This window comes from Lepidochelys kempii, chromosome 8 (assembly GCF_965140285.1).
Source record: "Lepidochelys kempii isolate rLepKem1 chromosome 8, rLepKem1.hap1, whole genome shotgun sequence".
Classification (NCBI taxonomy): domain Eukaryota; kingdom Metazoa; phylum Chordata; order Testudines; family Cheloniidae; genus Lepidochelys; species Lepidochelys kempii.
Window position 1 is genome coordinate 89,815,100 of NC_136387.1, and position 21,128 is coordinate 89,836,227.

At 38.7% G+C, this 21,128-nt stretch overlaps 1 protein-coding gene across 6 annotated transcripts in view; it reads right to left on the reverse strand.

Moving 5' to 3' along the window:
- Positions 1 to 140: 140 nt before the first annotated feature.
- RAVER2 (ribonucleoprotein, PTB binding 2) overlaps positions 141 to 21,128 on the reverse strand; it is a 57,839-nt gene continuing 36,851 nt past the window's right edge. For 2 of the 6 annotated variants that reach the window (XM_073357438.1, XM_073357442.1), the window contains 10 exons: positions 20,859 to 20,944; positions 16,430 to 16,534; positions 16,117 to 16,228; positions 11,311 to 11,484; positions 9,518 to 9,783; positions 5,774 to 5,885; positions 5,098 to 5,243; positions 4,353 to 4,442; positions 3,541 to 3,666; positions 141 to 2,531 (listed from right to left, as the gene is read on the reverse strand). In XM_073357438.1, coding sequence (XP_073213539.1) covers positions 2,400 to 2,531; positions 3,541 to 3,666; positions 4,353 to 4,442; positions 5,098 to 5,243; positions 5,774 to 5,885; positions 9,518 to 9,783; positions 11,311 to 11,484; positions 16,117 to 16,228; positions 16,430 to 16,534; positions 20,859 to 20,944 — 1,349 coding nt within the window. In that variant the 3' untranslated portion in view covers positions 141 to 2,399. Of the gene's footprint in view, positions 2,532 to 3,540; positions 3,667 to 4,191; positions 4,443 to 5,097; positions 5,244 to 5,773; positions 5,886 to 9,517; positions 9,784 to 11,310; positions 11,485 to 16,116; positions 16,229 to 16,429; positions 16,535 to 20,858; positions 20,945 to 21,128 lie in introns of those variants that run through there. The other 4 variants (XM_073357439.1, XM_073357440.1, XR_012160455.1 and 1 more) reach the window with 4 other exon arrangements.

Consider the following 21,128-nt stretch of genomic DNA (forward strand, 5'->3'; position numbering starts at 1 on the left):
ATAAATTACACTGTGCAAAGCTTTACTTTTTTAGGGAAGATAAATTTGAAACTTTGCTATCGCACACTTGTGTAAAATGATACATTACAATGGCTTCCACTGAGTGAGAGTAGGCTGGAGATTTTGTCCTTTCACACAAATTCCACTGTAAATGGAGCAGTAATTTATTTTGTTGAAAAGGGTAACAGTTTTGAAAAGTTGCAGATACAATAGTTTAAACAAAATACTACAGGTGAATTTGACACCAATCAATACATATGAGAACGATTGGTTTTGTTAGATTATACATATCAAATACATTGCTATTCTGCTGTTTTAAGGTGGACGTGCAGAGCATCTACATAACAAAGCAACTGTGTTTTCTAAAACAGTCCTGACTGAGCTACTGTGAAAAACTTTGAGTTTATTCAAGACATTTAAAAAAAAAATCAGTAAACTTTAAACATGATAAACTTTAAAAGATAACCTGGGAATTCTATAAAGAGACTAAATTAAATTTACAGCCATTACATGGCTGGAGCACTACATACATCAATTACACGATTATTGCAGTTTAGTCAAAGATGGAAACATTGAGTTGCAAAGGGATTATAAGAAAGTTAATTCACATGGTCAGTTGCAAGTGTCTTATTCATAATTTAACTTATATAAATATTAGTAATGAAAACATGGATTTTTACCACTGCAGATACAAAAATGTTAAGGCGATTTGGTGATAGGACTTGGAGCTGGTAAATCAAATGTAAGATAAAGGAACAGTCAGAGAAAAAAAAGCTTTGGAAGTTTCTGAATGGACCTCTCAGCCCAGTGCACAAGTCAGGGAGAAAGAAAAGCACTAGGCAAAGGCAAAAGACTATTCCAGTTCTGGCTGGCAGAGACTGAGTACAGTACTAGTTACTGTACTGCAAGAGAGGTAATTCCTTGGAGAAAATGACCCTCTATAAAAAAAAGAAAGGGGGGGGGGGTAGCAGGAACGAGAAAGTGGGAAATGTTCATGGGGACAGAAGGAGTCTACAATGAAAAACTTTTGAAAGGAGGGGTTCAAAAGGGATGTGTGTATGTATATATACACACACACACACACTAGGTGTAAATAATAAACCCAGGTGCCTCTGTGTTATATCATATACACCATACTCATAAATGCCAATGAGAGCTGAGTGAGTAGAGATTAGTCCGGTCTAAAGAGGACTATTTGATGCAAAAGAATACATAATAAAGGCCTACTCCTGCAGTCAATGGGAATCGAGGGCATTCAGACCTTTGGGCCCCAAATGACCAGTTGGGATAGCTGAAGCAAATTGTAAAAGTAAGTTTGACACCTGGAGCCAGAGTAGAGTGAAGGTTAAAAATAGGAAAGTGGGATTAACAAAACTAAACTAGGACAGGTGTAGTGGGGTTGGACAGCATTTCCTCCTCTACTGTCTGAACAACCCAGAAATTAGTGAAAACAAAACTGGCAGTTAAATTTTTAGCTTCTTTTTGAGCAACTTTTATACTGATCTGCTTAAAAGTAGTTGAAATTATTTTAGTTGGTTTTACTGTTCCTGCACATTGAATTTTCATCACCTAGTGGAGGGTGGCTTTTGCATTTTAGTTTTTGGGAGACACTCTCACACCAGTTCAAATCCAATACTTAGCAAGACCTAGTATTTTACAGATTTCAGAAGCAGAGTAGGGCAGAAACAGATTCATTCACAAAGAGTAAAATTGCACATAAAAATGATAACCACCTCTTGGGAAAGAATATTAATAGCTAAGGATACACCTTTGTTCTAACTAGTGCCTATGTACTCTAGATTGATGCTGGTAGGCTCACAATATAACAAACTTTATTTTTAACAAAACATTTACTGTAAAGCTCATGGGCTCTATGTTAATACATCTGGTGTCTCTCCAATGTTTTGGAGTAAGTTTTTTAAAATGTAAAGGCTGTAAGTGCAGAAGGCTCAACTCTGGAAAACATAAAACTGAAAAGCACACTTTTAAGAGTTTATAAAAAAATTATGATTAAGACAATCTCACCTTCCTCATCTAAGGGAAAAGTCTCCCTTGCCACTATTTTCATTGCTTTTGACTGACACATGATCGACAATCACCAAAGGAAACTTCTTTGCAGGTTTAAGACAATCATTGTCAATTCTGACAAGTTACTGTAAGATCATGTATTAAGGGAGACACCATTGTATTATTTAACAAGGCAAATAATGAGCGAAAAATGTCCAACTAGTCGTCTTTATTGCTACATATAATTTATTTGGAAATTTTGCCTGAATTGTTCCTTTTAGGAATTTATCACCCTATATAAAGATGGATTGGTATGAAGTTAAGGCAGTAATAAATACAGAGGTACAAAAAAGTCATCTGTTGGCTTTAAGGCAGGATTGGTTGATTGGATCTCAGTAAACACGCTTTTTTTTAAGATAGCATTCTGCACCCTGAGTGTGCTGGCCATTATATTCAGCTGGGCCAGCTTCTGGGGAAGAAATGAGGCGTGAAGAACTTCGCTTTTCACTTCTTACTGGTGCCACCTGTGCGAAAGAAGAAAGTGAGTGACAATCCAAACTAAGCGATCAGAGAAAACAGTATCATTTGTGTTAATAAAGTGTTCCAAGTTGAGGTGTTTTATAGTACGCACGAACGACATTAGCTATTTAGTCTAGAAGTTCTAATCATTGTTACTAAGTGCTAATATCCCAGTCTATCCTGATCTCTTTCATTATTTTATTTGTATGCACCTCTCTCAGGCTGTGGTCTCTTTGAAATTCAGCTCTGAAATGTGCTTTACAGATGCTGAAAAAAATGCAGTGCAGGGCTTGGGTGTGGAAATAATATTTCGGGCAACAGGTTACTCAATCATCTGATGCCAGGTTTCAGACAGGTCTCTGGGTGCTCAGGTACACTGTGTATTTGTTTAGTCCATGCCCAAGGAATGGTCTCTGACTGCCTTCTGTGGAACGTGCCATTAATACAAGCTTTGGAGCAAGCTGTCTAACACCAGCTGCACCTAGCAGTTTTTCTCCTATAACTAGAAAAAAGGAGATTGAAAAGCAGCTGTTATCTCAGACACCTGAACGATTTCTTTCCTCTCTGGGCTCTGATAACTCTATCTGGATGGAACCTAATGAGAGAGTTTCCAGCCCTGTGTCTGGGAACTTGAAAGTGAAATTCGTTATTATGTGCACAACACACAGCAACATGCGTAGCCCTTGGCTATCTTTGTTACAAGGTACATCTCAGCCAGTTCTTGCCAAACAAGTGCTACCACCAGCATCTTGATTTGATTCTGCACAAAGCCAGGGCTACCCCAGGACTTTCCTAATCAAGCTATAAATAGAAAATTGGCTTGGTAGATGCCACAAGGTTCATGTTTGCCCTAGTTTACCAAACAATTTTGCAGTTGGCACAATACTCATTTATACCTTCAAAAGTCCTAATGATCTTTTAGCCACTTGGTGGCAGCAAGAGACCAACAAGGCATGCTACCACCTGCATCTAGATTTGGCCCTGTCGAAAATCACTCTTAGCTTCTCCTCTCACCTTATTTAATGGATTCTGTGGAGTAAGCTGAAAGCTGCCTGGCTGGTATGATCCCTGGGCTCCAGTGTAATATGAAGGCATAACCTGCAAATATGTATTGTAGTCTCCATAAGATCTAGCAGGTTCCTAAATGGAGAAGAGGATCCATGATAAACCAAAGGTCAAAACAAAAAACTCTTTATTTTTAAGTAATTACTCTTATTTGACTACAGTGATGATCAGTGGACAGATACGGAAATACCGGAGTCAAGCCAAGTTTCTAAAGGAAAGAATTTTCAATTCAGAAACAGCTCAGGCCTATAGCAATTTTCCTCTCTCATTGAGTCTGATGTAGGAACATTAAAAAAATCTTGAGGCACATAATCCTTTAAAAAAAAAAAAAAAAAAAAGGGAAATTTGGTTTTGTATTTTTTAGGTTTTGCCTCCCATTTGCATTGCAGCACCCACTGGGGATCTATAACAATCTGAGCGCTAAATCGCTCTCGGATAATACCTTAGCGGGAAAAAACATGATAATCTCTTGTTCACTTATACTGTTTGAACGCTACAATGTAGGGTAGTTTTTAATGCACTCCTGGTCTATTTTATAGCACATGGTGAAAACTTTAGGTTGTAGGAGCCTAGTTACAGGAAAACTTAGGGAATACCAACGATTGTGTGTTTGGGATCCACACGGTGACTCTGCAGCACTATTTTGCCCACATGATCTGGTCCTTTCTGTTTACAGTAGTGCTGAAGCACATAGTAGCATCCTCATGCTAAAGGAGAGAAGAAGTCAACGGAGATGTGAAGGAAAATCATTTTACTTTTACCTCCGAAGCTTCATTTTCAAATTCACCTACTCTTGCTTGAGTAGTGTTGTATGCCTGAGCATAATGCTGATACCACTGCTGGACAGCCTCCTATAAATGAGAAAAAACTTCTTCACTTCATCTGCCTGCTATGGTGATTTTACTTTATAGCAACTTCCCATGACCTTCACAGGGCACTAGATTTAATTAAAGACAAAAGCTCTCCAAGACACAAAAACAGATTTAAAACCAATCATAAAAATCCAACAAAACAGTTAAATATATGTTTTAAGTGATTATGTGATAGGTGTCCGATTGACCACACCAAAGTCTTCTACTCACCCAGAAGATATAGAACAATTATATGTCTGAACCTCATCTAGTATGGTATATGTTTGTGATGCCCAATTACACATTAAATAACTTGATTCATTGGTTTGGAATTTGTTTATCTTATAGTTCGTGAAAAAGACTTCATTCTGCACTTGTCCTCTAAATTGACACCAGGACCCGAGTGAGAATATCCTGTTTATTAACGACATAAAAAGTGATCAAAATGCTCTATAATTTACAGTACCATTGAGCCAAGTAACTCCACCATCTTCACAGAGCTATGGGATGTCTTTACAACAGGCCTTACTCCAAGTAGAACACAAAACAACCACATGCAACTACGGCATAACTTCAGCTATCTAGAAGTAATAAAGTCAATACAAATATACCAAGCACCCCATTACAGGAAGGAAAGTATTGTTAGCTAACATACCTGTGTATAATCCCCATACGGTTGAGAGTAATTAAAGTAGTTTTCCATTGCATGTTGTGATGTAGTTCCCTGAGAGACTGCAGCATCCACTATGTTGCTTGAAAGTCCAGTCTGCTGCTGTGTACTAGTTGCTTTGCTGGCAACTGCTGCTCAAAACAAAACGAATACATTCAGTTTATACAAGCTGTCCAACCATTAAGGGGCACACTTTGATCTTGGATACACTTGTGTAAGCCCAGAACATTGTCACAGACCTGAAATTTATTACTCCAGATTTACACATTTAACTGCAATCAAAATCTAGCCCAAAATATAAAAGGTCTTATGTTTGATAGAAAATAGTTTCTAGAATGTACATGAACTCTGAACAAACATGCTAACTCTGTACATTTGCATTAGAAATACTGCAGGATATAATATCTCTTTACAGATAAGTACGCATATAAACTGTATTTTTTTCAACTAGAAAATTAGTGATGAGGATCGCTTATATCAATTTACTTTTCTTCTCAGTGCAAGTTCTTTGAAAGAGAGAATCCTAGGTTTTATTAATGACAAATGCTGTCGGCGTTGAGATCATTTAGTAAGCAGAGAAACAACTTACCACACTTTGCTCTAGAAAGCTTTAAATCAAATCACAAGCTGTTAGACAAGCATGTGCTGAATGGCTGCTTACCTGAAAGACACACACCCCGCAACACGCTTGCCAAATTCAAGTAGGGATTGGTACTAAGACGGATTTCTTTGGGTGGTTCTCCCAGGAGTGAGGTCTGTTTTTTTGAGGGAATCTGTAAAAATGTTAGATAACATTCATTCCACTTTTCAGCTATCACTCAAGTCATAAGTAAAACCAAAGCAATGACAGGTGCTTGTCTCTACATGACTTTAAAAACTTGCAGATTTCATAGGTTTTACAGCAGAGTATCTCCAAATCAATCCTGAACCGAATCATCTGAACAGACAGCTCAGATTACAGATACTTTTTCTTGCCAAGGAGTTTGTCAGCCAAGTGTCTCTTTAGACCAGCAGGGAAGGGGATGGGGGGAGGAATTGCAAACTTAGTTTTCCTGAGTATATTTAAAACCTCACTAAAAGCCATCAGATTAATAAAGCTCACAGTAAGTATGCGACGGAAGATTAGCTTCAACTCAAGCCTCTGGCAAACCAAGGACTGATGAACTCTGGCTTAGGGAGGTAGAATTTTCTGTGATGTACTAATGTAAAATGCCTTTTGAGCAAGCTGCTTATCAGCACTAGCCGTACTTAGGTTAAAGCGGAAAATAATTGGGAGTGGGTCTGAGACCCCAGGACTCACTCACTCCCCCAAACCAGCAGAGGTGCGTGGGCTCCTGGAACTGTGATGGACTGAGTCTATTCTGATAGTTTTTGCCTCTCTGTGGTGCTAAGTCCGTAACTGGGACAAGTTGTTTATGGAGGAGAGCAGGAGCTCCAGAGGCAGCCTGCCTGCCCAAGGGCCCCCCCTAAGGGTATGTCCACGCTGCATTCCGGAGTGAGCTCCTAGCCTGGCTCCGCAGACTCGGGCTAGCAGGGCTCTCACTAGTGTGCTGTGTAGACACTGCGGCTCAAGTCTGGTGGGAGGTTAGGGAGGGAGGACAACATCTACACAGCTATTCTTAGCACGCTAGTGAACACTCCACTAGCCCAACCCTCATTTAATTTGTTGATTTACAGCATAAAAATATACCCAAAATAGAGTGATGTGTGCAGGTGGCAAGTTAGTTAGCTAATCCCACATAGATTCTAGCAACATTTAAAACGCATGTCAAAATACACCACCCCCAACATCTGCCAAAAAAACATTTTTCTCCCTACTTTTGAGAGATGGGTCTCCTTGTAAGTCATAACAGTGATGCAGAAGCACTTACTATTAATATCAATAAACACATAGGAACTGGTCTATGCTGAGACATATGTCACCCCTCAAACTGTAACAGAGGGGAACTGAAAATCATCTCTTTTACAGGCCCATCAGAATGCTGAGTGAGATTCCACAGAGATGGACCAAGTATCCGACGTAGAGGGCAAATCAAATTTTCTGTGCGCATAAGATCTCAATGGCATCACACCAACAGATCATTTGGGCCATAAATTTCAGAGGATTTTTACCTTCTTTTCAGCACTGGGTGTAATCTCTTCACTGTTAATGTACAATTCAGGTTCCTAATTCCCCTAGTAATCACAGTTGGTACAGCCATTTGGGTTGGAAGTTGACTTTTTCTAGTACTAATACCAAGGAGTGAGTTTATTCAAATAAGGGCAATTTGTTGCCCTTGATATTTAAAATCATAATGAAAAATGCAAATGAATTTGCATATTTCTAAAAAGGAATGTAATGCTCATGAGACGTGCCAGAATGGCAGCCTGGGAAACTGAAATTCTCTCTTTAGTCAAAACACGGTAAGGCATGAGTCCCACCTCACACTACCACTGTAGCTGAGCCCTATTCCGAGAAGGGTTTCTACCTCCGTGAATCAGGAGGTGGTTCAGTCTCCAGGCCCATTCAAACCTTGGGTTCAGTTGACACTGACTACGGGGGGAACCAGTTAGTGCAGAGGTGGGCGAACTATGACCCGTGGGACCCTCCTGCCCCTGAGCTCCTGGCCCGGGAGGCTAGTCCCAGGCCCCTCCCCTGCTGTTCCCCCTCCCCAGCAGCCTCAGCTCACTGCGCTACTGGTACAATGCTCTGGGCAGTGGGGCTGCGAGCTCCTGGAGCAGCGCAGCTGCAGAGCCCGGCAGCATGGCTGGCTCCAGCTGGGCAGCTCGACTGTAGCACTGCCAGCCACCGGTGCTCCAGGCAGCGCGGTAAGGGGGCGGGGGCGGTTGGATAGAGGGCAGGGGAGTTCGGGGGGGGAGGTCAGGGGTGTGGATAGGGGTCTGGTCAGTCAGACGGCTGGGAACAAGGGGGTTGAATGGGGGGCAGGGGTCCTGAGGGGGCAGTCAGGAATGAGAGGAAGGGTTGGATGGGGCGGCAGGGGGCAGTCAGGGCACAGGGAGTGGTGGATGGGGCAGGGGGCCCATCAGGGAACGGCGGGGTTGGATGAGGGTCAGGGGCCAGTCCACGTCTGGCTTCCCCTAACTGGCCCTCCATACAATTTTGGAAACCTGATGTGGCCCTCAGGCCAAAAAGTTTGCCCACCCCTGAGTTAGTGCCATACTATTAGGAGTTTTGTGATACCTGTCCACTGGGAACTGGACTGAATACAACACTATCTCAATTTCACAGAGACCACTGAGCAGCCATTCCAGAGTATGGATGCACTGATTTCAAACGGGAGAACACATAAATTGCTTGAAATATGTAGCCCAGTGTGATTTTTATATAATTTTATTCTAAATCCATTCTGTTAAAAATGTACAAATCTGGAATGTGCTACTAATGCATTTGCCTTAGAAAACTTGCCCCTGTATCAACTGATGCAGAAAAGGAAGTAACTTTATTAAGATCTCTGCCAGAAAGGCTGTCCAAAAGTATGGGATTCAAAACCTCCAAAGATAACCTGCAGATTCATTTTTAGAATACTAGATTCTCTGGAGTTTTAAAAGTTTATTTTCCTTTTTTATCTGTATGAAAAGGTGATGGAAATGCTGATTAAAATATAAAAAAAAAATCTGTTTAAAATCCCAAATCATTACACTAACATGGATTTAAAAATTAAAATAATTACATATTAAATAAATGCTGAAAATAGAATGCAGCCGCAGACACTGCTTAGGTGCTAATAATCTCAACTGCTTCAGGAAACCAAGAAAATTTAAATCAAAACATAATAATCTAAGAGATTTCAAGTTTTCTGAAAAAAATGCCAAATGTTTTTAAGTAAATACATGTATAGAATCCAGTTAATGGCTGGGAATCTCAAACAGTTTTTAATAAAGCATTTCAATTCAGCTTTAATTTTTTCTTCTGCATCCACACGCTTTGAAAGAATAAATACTAAACCTGACCTGATGTTAAGGAAATGCCAATCGTGTTTTAAGAGGATGCAGATTAGAAACACACACACACACACTTTGGCATCCTGACCCAGAGGTGCTGTTCTAGTTTACAGTCACTGAATTCCAACATGAGTTCAATTTTTACAGTCCAAAAAGGGCATTTCCTGCAGCTAAAATAATTTCATCATTACATATAAAGAGGCATGTACATGAGAATAGTACAATAGGATAAAAGATTCCTCTTTGTTAATTCATTTTGACAATCAAAAGACATTAATTCTTCCTTCCTCTAATTCAAAATCCAAATGACCTTAAAATGCTTTATAAATCATTCTATGATTCAGTAAATATTATAATGGAAATAACTGCATTTGCTTTTTGAAATAACTTGTAACTGGAAGAACAACAACAAAAAAGGGGGCATAAGTACGGGAATGCAAAATCTATGTCCAGTTTTTCTTACCCCTGAACTTGTATCAGTGCTTTTTGGCTGGCTTTGCTGTTGGGGATGTTCTGTGCGCAAGCCTCCAGCAGTAAAATTTGTTAAGCTCTGAAGATAAGCCTGCGACCCTGAGCCAGCTCCTTCTGACAGTCCCACTGTAGTTGATTGTTTATCCTGAGTATTATTTTGCCCTGGCACAGCTTGTCCAACAACAGGCTGATTTGGAAAGAATGGCAAGATGCCCATCCCTGTTGCTGCCGTTGTTTGATTTGGAGTCACATTAGATGCTGCAGTCAACCATAAATGGAGAAACCTTTCTGTTAGACAAAATTTATCTGAACATTTTGCTTGTGATTTTTATTAAGTGGCGACAAAAACATTGAGAAATCAGGAATGCTGCAGTAATAAAAACCTAGAGCTTAATTTAAAACCAAAGCTAGAACAGAAAACTGAAACTGTATTTAATGCTATTTTTATTCTAAATATCTGCTAGGCTAGTAAGTGAAACTGACCAAGGTCTGGTTCATTTGTTTTCTGCTATTCAAGAAAGCTATGAACAGCAGCAGCAGTGGCCCCTGAGTGACCTGTCTGGGGGCTCAGGAAAACAGCACAGCATCAGTTCACACTAGGAAGGTTTTCTTCACAACCTGAAGGGCTAGAAACTCTTTTTTTATTAAATGAAGGCTTAAATGCTGCAGAAATTGGTGGCCTAGGTGTCACTGCGCCCCAGGAAAACTCTTCTACTTACCACTGGTGAGTGTATTATTCAAGCCTTGTCTAGGAATACTGTAAAATGAGGTAAGGTGTCTGAAATCATTTATTTAAGAAGACTCGGGTGCCATCAATGCAGAGCATGGGGCTGTTAGTAGTCCCAAAAACAAACTGGGTGGAACATAAAAAGTTGTACTAACCAGAGTCATCTCTAATCTTTCCACAGACTTCTTAAGGCATCACTGTGCCAAGGAATTTGCAACCAAAAGTCTCATCCATCAACGCTTGGACAGTAAACCTCTAATGCTTAATGAAGTGAGCACAAACAAACTGTTTGCAGAGCTCCTCAACTAGAGGAATCTATACGCCTTGGAATAACAAATCTAAAAAGCCAGATCCTGAATAAAAAAAGTGGTTCCAATCTTCCTAAAAACTGGTAATATCTTTGCAAGTATTAGCATTCTGAAAATATTCAAAAAAATGTCACAATGTATTCTGCTCCATGTGAACAGCAGAAGAGAAGTGAGGCATGAGACAGAGGAAAGAAGACACTAGTTTAAGCAGGAAATTCTACAGAAACTTTTGCAAATCATCAATATGATGAAATACCAAGAGGATAGCACCCACTCACCTGCCACATGTAAATCTATGAAATGAGAAACCCTTTGTGCCAAAACCCAAAGAAAGATGGAGGACAGATGCACAAGAGTCAGAACCCTGAATGCACCAGATTAAGGCTCTAGGGGGCCACAGGACAGTTTATTTTAAATATATAGAAATAATCCATGAAAGAAGTCCTACCAAATAGTCCACTCAGAGCTCAAACATTTAAGAGCTGCTATCTGGATTCTCAAGGCACTGCATGTAATTCCGTGGTCAAGTGTTGGAATCAAGAGGGAGGAAAAGTGGTAAAATGCTACCACAAGGCTGATCGTAGCGGCAAATAGCAATTTACAAGGGTTTCCTTAAGAGGCCTGTGCTATTTGCTCAAGTATTATGAAAGGGGCATCTCAGGCAGGTAAACACAAGCCATGTTTTATCACATTCAGGACAGAAACAATGAAGAAGACAGGCAGGACCAAGATTCCCCAATGGCCACTCACCTACAATTCTATGGAACTGATTGTGTAGACCTTGCCCATCTGATCCCAATGGATAATCCCCGCTCAATTTTTTCATCATCCAGGAATAGGGAAGATGTTTGGTTAACCTTCTGCTTCTATTGGCTAGCTGCTGAGAAGCCATGGTGTGCACACTGAACACTTCAGGGGGAACACCTGTTGTACAGCACATTGTGCACAAGGATTACAAAATCAGACTGCTACCAAGGCCTGAAGGTACAGTTACACATAAGAAACATTATGCACAAGCAATACAGAACAAATCCAATAGCCAGTCCTGCAGGATTCCTCAGCATATGCTCCATCTGAAACCTTTTTTGAAAAACCTACTGATATACCAACTTTGCACTGCAATCCCATGAGTTCTCAAGTGAAGCAGAGGTAGGCCAGGTCCATACATATCTGTGTGAGAGATTCTGCCAATAAACACATACATGCCTCAGGAAGTGGAGTTAGTGATTTAGTAGCTGGCACTTTGCCTTCTGAGCTAGGACTGAAGCAAACTGCAACATAGTATCACAAAGCACTGGATTGCTGGAAGCACCCTCTTACAAAAAATAAAGTGAGCAACAGCTGGCACTTCTCACAGGAGACAAGGGTGTGAACCCCATTGTCCTGGCCAAATTCAAACTCAAATACTTACGTTCTCCGTATCTAATTTTCCCCTACAGTTCCACTTGGATTGAGCATTCGTTTTCATTTCCTGTTATAAACTGTTGCATAGTGTTGTAAAACGTGTATCAAGTTCCACCCTGAGGTGGTCATATTTCAGAGTAAATAAAGTGACCTCTATGTCAAATTTGTATCTCTGTTGCTAAAGGGATACAGTGAATTTAACAAACAACAACACTTTTCTCAGATTTCAGAGTAGCAGCCGTGTCAGTCTGTATTCGCAAAAAGAAAAGGAGTACTTGTGGCACCTTAGAGACTAACCAATTTATTTGAGCAAAGCTTTCGTGAGCTACAGCTCACTTCATCGGATGCATAAATTCATTATGCATCCGATGAAGTGAGCTGTAGCTCACGAAAGCTTATGCTCAAATGAATTGCTTAGTGCATCCGATGAAGTGAGCTGTAGCTCACAAAAGCTTATGCTCAAATAAATTGGTTAGTCTCTAAGGTGCCACAAGTCCTCCTTTACTTTTCTCAGAACAATTTACCTCTGAGTTACAATACCCCAGATAACAGAAATTAGAGAAGAAAGTATTTCTATTTTGTTTAGTTTGTGCATTCACAACATCCATTTTTGTACAGTCTCTCCTGTATAGTCAGTCACTGTCCCCAGTTATTTGGTTGGTCTTTCACACAGTAATGTGTAAAACACAGGAAAACAAAGTAAAAAATACACAAAAATTGGCAGAGGGTCTCAGGGGCAGGCATAGTACATGATACTATTTTTAATTCATTCTTTTAAATTAATTCAGTGGATTTCAAATTGACAGCGTCCCTTCAAAGCCTGTAAATTAGCCTGTAAAGTGCTCTGTGTGTTAGACAATGTATTACAGATATAGCTTTGACTTCATTCTTCCTTCCTAGCATTTAAGTAAAAACACAAAACACCAGTTCTGCTACTGAAACTTCCAACTTGCTGATCAGCTGAGCAACAAATCAGAGTTGCAGAGGACAGCATCAATCAAGTATAACAACAATAGTCTTTACCAATATTTTGTATGGAATGGCCATTGGCTGCACCTCACTAGAGATAAAAATGCAACTAAGACTCCTCTGAAGATGGCTCATCCCGGAACATAAAGGGCAGAAAATAATTCTGCATTGTGGTTGGTAATGACATGGGAGATAGAATCAGGTCACCGAGTGCAGTGCAGTATACTTTCAGATATTAACATGCAACATATGGCAACCGAGTTGTTAAAATGTTTGTGCAATGTAAGTTGTCATTCATTTTGATTGTATCCACATTATATGCAATTACAAATGGGAACAGAGGTGGTCTGTGCAACTGGGAATGGAACGGAAAGTGTCCAAGAGACAATAATCTCTAAAGCCAAGCTGTACTAGATCAGGGGCTGGGCTATCCTCCACTAACCCCACTATATTCTGCAAGAGCAGGATCTATCTATAATAGACCCATAAAATGCAGATGTGTAGTTTTTGAAATTATCTGTCTCAAGAGAATTATTTTGACAGTTTTCTGGTTACAAAAAAATTTCAGAAGCAAGAAAAATTTATTATACCACTATGAAGAAAAGAATCACTAATGCTAAAAACTCATCTTCTTGATGCCTTCCTTAAAAAAGGTAGAGAAATAAAATTCCATTAAAAGGCAAAGCTGCTAATTATGTTTATAGTCATAATTAACCTGTATATACAGTAGAACCTCAGAGTTACGAACACCTCGGGAATGTAAGTTGTTCGTAACTCTGAACAAAACAATATGGTTGTTTTTTCTAAAGTTTACAACTGAACATAGACTTAATGCAGATTTCAAATGTTAACATGCAGAAGAAAAATGCTGCTTTTAACCATCTTAATTTAAATGAAACCAGCACAGAAACAGTTTCCTTGCCTTCTCAAATCTTTTCTTAAGCTTTCCCTTTAATTTTTTAGTAGTTTCCGTTTAGCACAGTACTGTAATGTATTTGCCTTTTTTTAAAATTTTTTTTTGTCTCTGCTTTTGCCTGATTGTGTATTTCCGGTTCCAAATGAGGTGTGTAGGTTACAAGTTTTCCTTCTCTTCTTTCACTCTACTAGGGCAGCAGGGGACTGGGGATTTATAGAATCTTAATACCTATATCATCCCATTCCATTTTTCCTCAGTTTACATTTCAAGGCTCCACATCAGAACCATCCTCCTTGCGGCTGAGAACTACATGGAACAACCTTCCCACATCCACTAGCACTTTGCTGGCTGCAGGAATCTCTAATGATTTATCAAAGCACACTCCCCACCCTCCTTCCTGACAAGGGACAGAGTACCCTCGCTTTACAGTATTCACAGTCTGGGAAGTGAAATCAAATGCACGTCTCCAGAATGCCAAGTAGTAACTCTAGGCTTATCCTAATACATAGATTTATATGTAATGAACAGCATTAGTCTTCACAAAGCCTTTAAACTCCTTGATGCCGTTGAACTACCTCTCCCAATTTAAGCACTAACTCCTTTTGCATCAAGATGTAATGTCCACAACTTTAGACTCTTTAGAAGTTTATAAAATTCCATGTGATAGACTTTTACTCAACTCCAGTTAAAACCTAATAGGATTCTGTTGGGCTGGATTCACAGCTGATTTCAGCAGAACAGCTACTTGTAAGAGAAGCTTTGTGATGTTGAGACGTATCAGGTGGGAACCTACAGGAATGAATACTAAAAACCTACTTCTGTCCTCATGTGAAGAGACAAGACATTAGGAAAATTAATTAAAAACAAGGAATATCAGTAAAATCAAGTTATTTGATTTCTCCAAAATCAAAATGTCCAGGTCTATAAGCGTATTAAAAGTAGACACCCTTAAAATGGAATAAAGTTAACTGTAGGACTAAAAGGCACGGACTAAGAGAGGTTACAAGTATTGAAAACCAAAGTAATATAAAGTAAAGCAAATGCCCTTTTTAACACATCTAGTACATTGCATCAGATAGGGTATATGGGCATAAGCAAAGAAAAGCGGATAAAATCTAATCCCATTCACATATCCAAGAACACCAGTAAGAAAATAAAACACTAAAATGAAAACAGGGCTCCTTTCAGAAACTGAGAACTTCAGGAAAGAAACAGCATGCCAAATAACCTTAAGCAATTAAAGCAAATTCAGAACCCTAGCCAAATATATTGCTGCGGGTTTATCTAATACTTAAGAGTTGCAATAGGAGTGTGTTGATAGTGTGCTAATTTCACTCAACACAGGAAGATGAGACTGTCTTATATTAAATGTTAAAGCACCTAGCGTTAGCTCTTAGAGTCATTTCACACGAATAGAGTAGATACCTAACTACTCTATTTGGGATAATTAAAATAATGTGGTCATGAGAAAATGTGTCCATGATTTTAGAGGCTGCTGTTAAAAATTTGGCTCACATCAGGAAAACCTCATTCCTAGCACAAAGGGGTCAATCAGCAAGTCTGTTCATGTTTAGCCTCTCCTTGGAATATGTGGCCCATTTCTGTTTACATTTTTCTATTCTGCTTACTCTTGGCTTCTTTCAGTTATATACCTGTTTGACTTAAGTGATAAACTTCATGGTCAGCCTGAACAGACACCAAGATGTAAGCAAGTGTGTGTGGGATATATGATACCATGCTAACTATTCTGAATTTGTTTGGATTTTGATGTTTAAGTCTGAAAAACTAACATGAGCAGACAGTGGTCTGCTGGAGATTTAGATACTCAAGTACATGCCTGGCAAATACAGACCACAGAAAACAAAAATATGGGAATCTTCTGGAAGAGAAGGCAATGAAACCAAGATGTCTGTGCCAGAATCCTCATTTATGTATGCTTTAGAAGCTAAATGAACATATGCCCGTTGTTTGCATTGCTGCTTTTTTCATAAAATATTTAAGTTTGTGTAACTGGGAAGCCTCTGAATTTGTGCCAGGTAGCGAAAGCAGCCAGTGCAAACCAATCAACACAGCAATAATCAACATAATTCTTTTGTTAAATGCTCCTGTATTTCACATTGTCGTTAGGCTTGGTGGCTTCCTTATTCTGTGGCGATAAGGTTAAAGCTATTGATTATCACTTTTGTTAAAAAAGTAGGAGTGAGTCAGCTGCATATTTTCAAACTGGACATTTCTGCTGGTACAGTATGAAGCAAAATGTCATTTACATGTATGCGCTTCTCCATGGTTTCCCAGGTCTGCACTCACTGATGGTATTGGCCCTGTTCCCAATACTGTCTGAAGTAACATTGGTGGAGGCTCTCCAAGTAAACCGGGTTTCTATAAAGAAGAACAAGTAGTATTGTAAATGACTACAGTTATCTTTCCTTAGCTATTCCACAGGCTTTCACATACAGTTAATCTCTTCCACATATGCTAGATGCTTAAAGTTTTAAGACTCTAAAAAAGTCCTATTTGTTTTAGAAAATAGTGAATAAAAGGTATACAGGTTGATAACTGAAGTTAAAATGATGAACTTACACTGTTAGTTTGAATATTCTCAATTTTAATTAGTTGCTTCTGTGCCAGTTGTAGGTGTGAGAGGTTCTGCAGCAGTAAATTAGATGTATTCCCCAGAACAGAATTCTGCCAAATTGACACAAGAATTAGTTAAAAAATACAAAAAATTACAACACTTGTTGCAAGAATTCCAACTGATGTGCTATAGGCCAGATACTTTACAATTAGCTTATGAATAAACATGACAAAGAGGAATGACTTTCCATATCTATGTTTATCCGAAGTCAGTGACTTCTCCTCCACAAAACCAAATCCTTGCTTCATTTGCAATCAAAGCTTCCAGAAGATTCTGAATTCCTTTTATCTTTCCTTTCCTCCAGTTTGATTTTCTGGGTGCTTTTTAGAGGATAAGTGTAGTTTATTGTATTGTGCTTTACAATGTTTTTATTTCTTACATAATGTCTGCTCCAAACATCTCACTGCTTTATTAGGTTATGTTGGGATAGTTAGGGGCTATTATATACTGCTTTACAGTCTCTAAACATTAATACTACCTTCAGGAAAGGATACCTACACACATACGATTCTTCCCTTACTCATTGGTAAGTATCCTACAGAGAGCACTATTCCCAGAACATTCATAACGTGGCTAGTTATTTAGGCTATGTTCACACTGTGGCTCGTAATGTTTTTTTAAATGGTTTTCATGCACAGGTTTCAGAGTAACAGCCGTGTTAGTCTGTATTCGCAAAAAGAAAAGGAGTACTTGTGGCACCTTAGAGACTAACCAATTTATTTGAGCATAAGCTTTCGTGAGCTACAGCTCACTTCATCGGATGCATCCGATGAAGTGAGCTGTAGCTCACGAAAGCTTATGCTCAAATAAATTGGTTAGTCTCTAAGGTGCCACAAGTACTCCTTTTCTCTTTTCATGCACAGTTACACTAAAACATTGCTGTAACACGGTTTGCACCCACAATCAAGACACTTAAACCATGTTGAGATGCCATACTAGAACTTTGCCTTGGAGATATTCTACAGTATGGTTTTTGGATCCTATGATGGTTTAAAAGAAATGTCTGTCCACACTGGAGCATCAAACCATGCTATAATTCAGGGGTTCTCAAACTGGGAGTCGGGACCCCTCAGGGGGTTGTGAGGTTACTACACAGGGAGGTCGTGAACTGTCAGTCTCCACCCCAAACCCCACTTTGCTTCCAGCATTTATAATGGTGTTAAATATATAAAAAAGTGTTTTTAATTTATAAGGGGGGGAGGTCACACTCAGAGGCTTGCTATGTGAAAGGGGTCACCAGTACAAAAGTTTGAGAACCCCTGCTATAATTTGTACTAACTACATGAATGCTTGAAAACATTTAGTCAAACATCATTCTTGTAGAGCAAGATTGCACTGGCAGAGGTTCTTGAACATGATTTGCCAGCCAAATCATATGTTTGCTCCAGGTCTCAATAAATCTTTTTCTGTAGCACTCTGGTACTTAAAGAACACATTCTATAAGGCAAGACTAGAAATATGGAATCAAAATTCTTCACTGTGTGAGTACAGTCTTGCTCACTTTTTGAAATTCCCTACGCCGGACAGATCACCATTAATGACTGAAAACTGAAGAAGCAGCTGAGCACAGCAAGTAGGGACTTGCATGCTTTATGGCTCTGCCAGAACTCTGCCTCACAAATGTTTCCAGACATTTGTAGCCAGCACAGTTTGTGTCCCAGTGTGGCAGGGTTGCAGATTCCTTCGGAACTAAACAAGTAGGACACAGACATTCATGTTACAGAACAGTCCTTTGTGTTTTGGAAATTATTTACTATAATATCAGCACACAAAACAAGGGATCTCTTAAAACCTGCAAATTAGATTTTAGATTCAAAAACAGAATTCCACCAAATATGGGGCCAAATCTGGATTAACTGCATCAATACATTTGTGTATTGAGTCCACACAGCTGCCCTAAGCATCTCCAGTAGAAATGACCTGTGTCTAATGTTGCCAGTACATCTTTATTTTTTATAATTTTATTGTGTTTTCTGAGTTACATCAAGAAAGAAAAAGTATTGATTAAACGACAAACTTTTAGGAATTCAAAGTAGAAAAAATTGTTTGGCTGAATCTTCAAAACAGACTCTCTGGATTAATCACAGGGAGATCCGTCAGACCATTCAGTTAACACATAACTCTAAATGTTCAAAATGTGTTATGGTGGCACAGAATGTCTATCATTAAGAAATACCAGGAGTAGCTAAGTTAAAAAAAATTATTCAGTGATTCATCCAAACAACTGTTCAAATTCTCATCTGTCATGTCCTCCTAATTATCTATAATTTAATTATTCTAAGAGCAATGTTTTGGCATCATATTTTTAAAAAGCAATTCCTCTCAATGTATCATTTAACAAAATCTTGAACTGTCAATTCCATGCAGCAAAAACAACATATGCAGGAAGGAATATAGAAATAAGCTGAACCACTGTTCTTTTGTCAAACTAACAAAAAACTAGAAAGTAACACAGCTTCTTTTCCTGTACATGATAACACTGAATTCCAAGAAAGAAATAGTGACCAGATTCTCTGGCATTGAAGAGTACCCCAAAAAGATACATTACAGAATAAGGGTACACAAGTGCCAATGAAAGGAACCTAGATAATTAAATTACTGTCAGTAAATTCAGCTTACTGGGTCAGGTTTAGTGACTAATTAAAAGCAGGAGCATAAAAGAATATTAAATGCATGAGTCTATCCAATGCGATAGCACTCACTTGTTTAGCTGTAGTATACTTAAGCCAAAAAGCAGTGGATCATCATCAGTCACACTGCAACTGTGTACAATATGCTTCCTTCCAATTGTGATTAAAAAGCATTCATGTTGCCTTCCAAAGAAGCCCAAAATCTACAAGACCATAGAAAGAGCTGCAGTAACTAAATATATCCGAGGAAAATGTCATATATATATTTTAAAAATGTAAGCAAATAACACTCTTTGTGTTCAATAAACTTTACAACATGCAGCTAATGTGTTTCATTCTATGGTGCACTGCAGATCTAAACAACATACCTAACATCTGAAAGGAATACACGCCTCTAGATAACTCATAATAGAAAAATGAGAGAAAGCAAGGTGCCTTTACTGTGAAGAAAATCTGTCCTATTTTAGTTCGATCTCTCTTAACAGACATGGAGCTATAGATCTTGGGGGGCAGGGAAAGTGTGAAAGGATAGCTCAGTGGTTTGAGCTTTGGCCTGCTAAACCCAGGGTTCTGAGTTCAATCCTTAAGGGGGCCATTTCGGGATCTGGGGCAAAAATTGGGGATTGGTCCTGCTTTAAGCAGGGGGTTATACTAGATGACCTCCTGAGATCCCTTCCAACGCTGATATTCTATGATCTTAAAAGTATAGTAGAAATAGTAATGAATAAATACTTTTTTTTTAATTTCGAGTAGGAATTTCTAAAGTACTGAATAGAGTAAGGAGCAAAAGTCTCATTTAAAAATCAATGGTATTAGAGCTTTCTAACTTCTCTAGGTACTTTTGAAAACCCCACCCATATTTCCTAAGGGTAAAATTCACTTCTTGGCAGAATCCACACTGTGGACGCCCCTACAGTAGTCCTGATGTGGTAAGCAGAAGTGGAAACTGGGTGGCTTGGTGACCCAATAGATTGGTGCAAAGGGAGTACTGACTGTGGACAAAAGCTGCTACTCCAGCCCAGCCCTTGTCCCTGAGTTAGGGGGTAGATTCATCCCAAATCTCCTTACAAGATACCCCTATGAACTTTGGATTCTTTATATGAGCTTCCAGAATATCTCCTTTTACTAGTGTTGGGCTCAAAGTGGTTTGGAAGTCATAGGAGCCTTATAATACACCACAAAAACTCTGAGAATACTTCAGTAATACACAGTTTTGGTTTATTTTTAGCTAAAAACGAAAATCTCAAAATTATTGTTGCTGTTGTTAATATTTATGTAGTACACTTTACAGGCTTTACAAATAAAGACAATGATAACACACTTCCAGCCTTGAATCAGACTTATTTTCCAAAAAGTCTTTGTTCTTGAATGAGCTGCTTACAAAATGAATCCATGGTCCTTGTCACTCAACCTGTTACTTGGAAACGGATATTCTTTCTAGAAACTATAAGTTCTCTCTACCACAACACAATCAGGTAACAGTGAATCAAAAATTCAGAAAAAATAAAATGGCAATTTGCATACAGACAGTGAGCACTCCTCAATTTTAATTAGTCAGATCTGATTATATCTTATTCAAAAAGCCTCTTGAAATCACTTTATATAGTATATGTTAAATACAAAGTCATTTTAACAAGAACATTTGATTTTAGTTGTAAATTCTTGAGATCTGTTACATGTTTTAATGCAAAATACTGCACAAATACATAATTTGATATAAATTTTTTCACACTGATAAACATACCTGGTGTACTTTATTCAAATGCAAAAATCCTGGACTGACTGCTGTATTTATAAGATGAGGTAAACCAGCAGATACTCCAAGAACTGCTTGAGAAAACACAAGATACCATCCTTGACAAATTTATAGAATTTTTAAAAGTTAGACAAAGAATGATTTTTAACAGTTATATACACTTTATATATTTGCCTTTTTCTAAGTATTTCTATAGGATTTAACATTTAATTAACTGACTAAAAATCAGGACAGTGAACCCTTTTAATACACATGTGG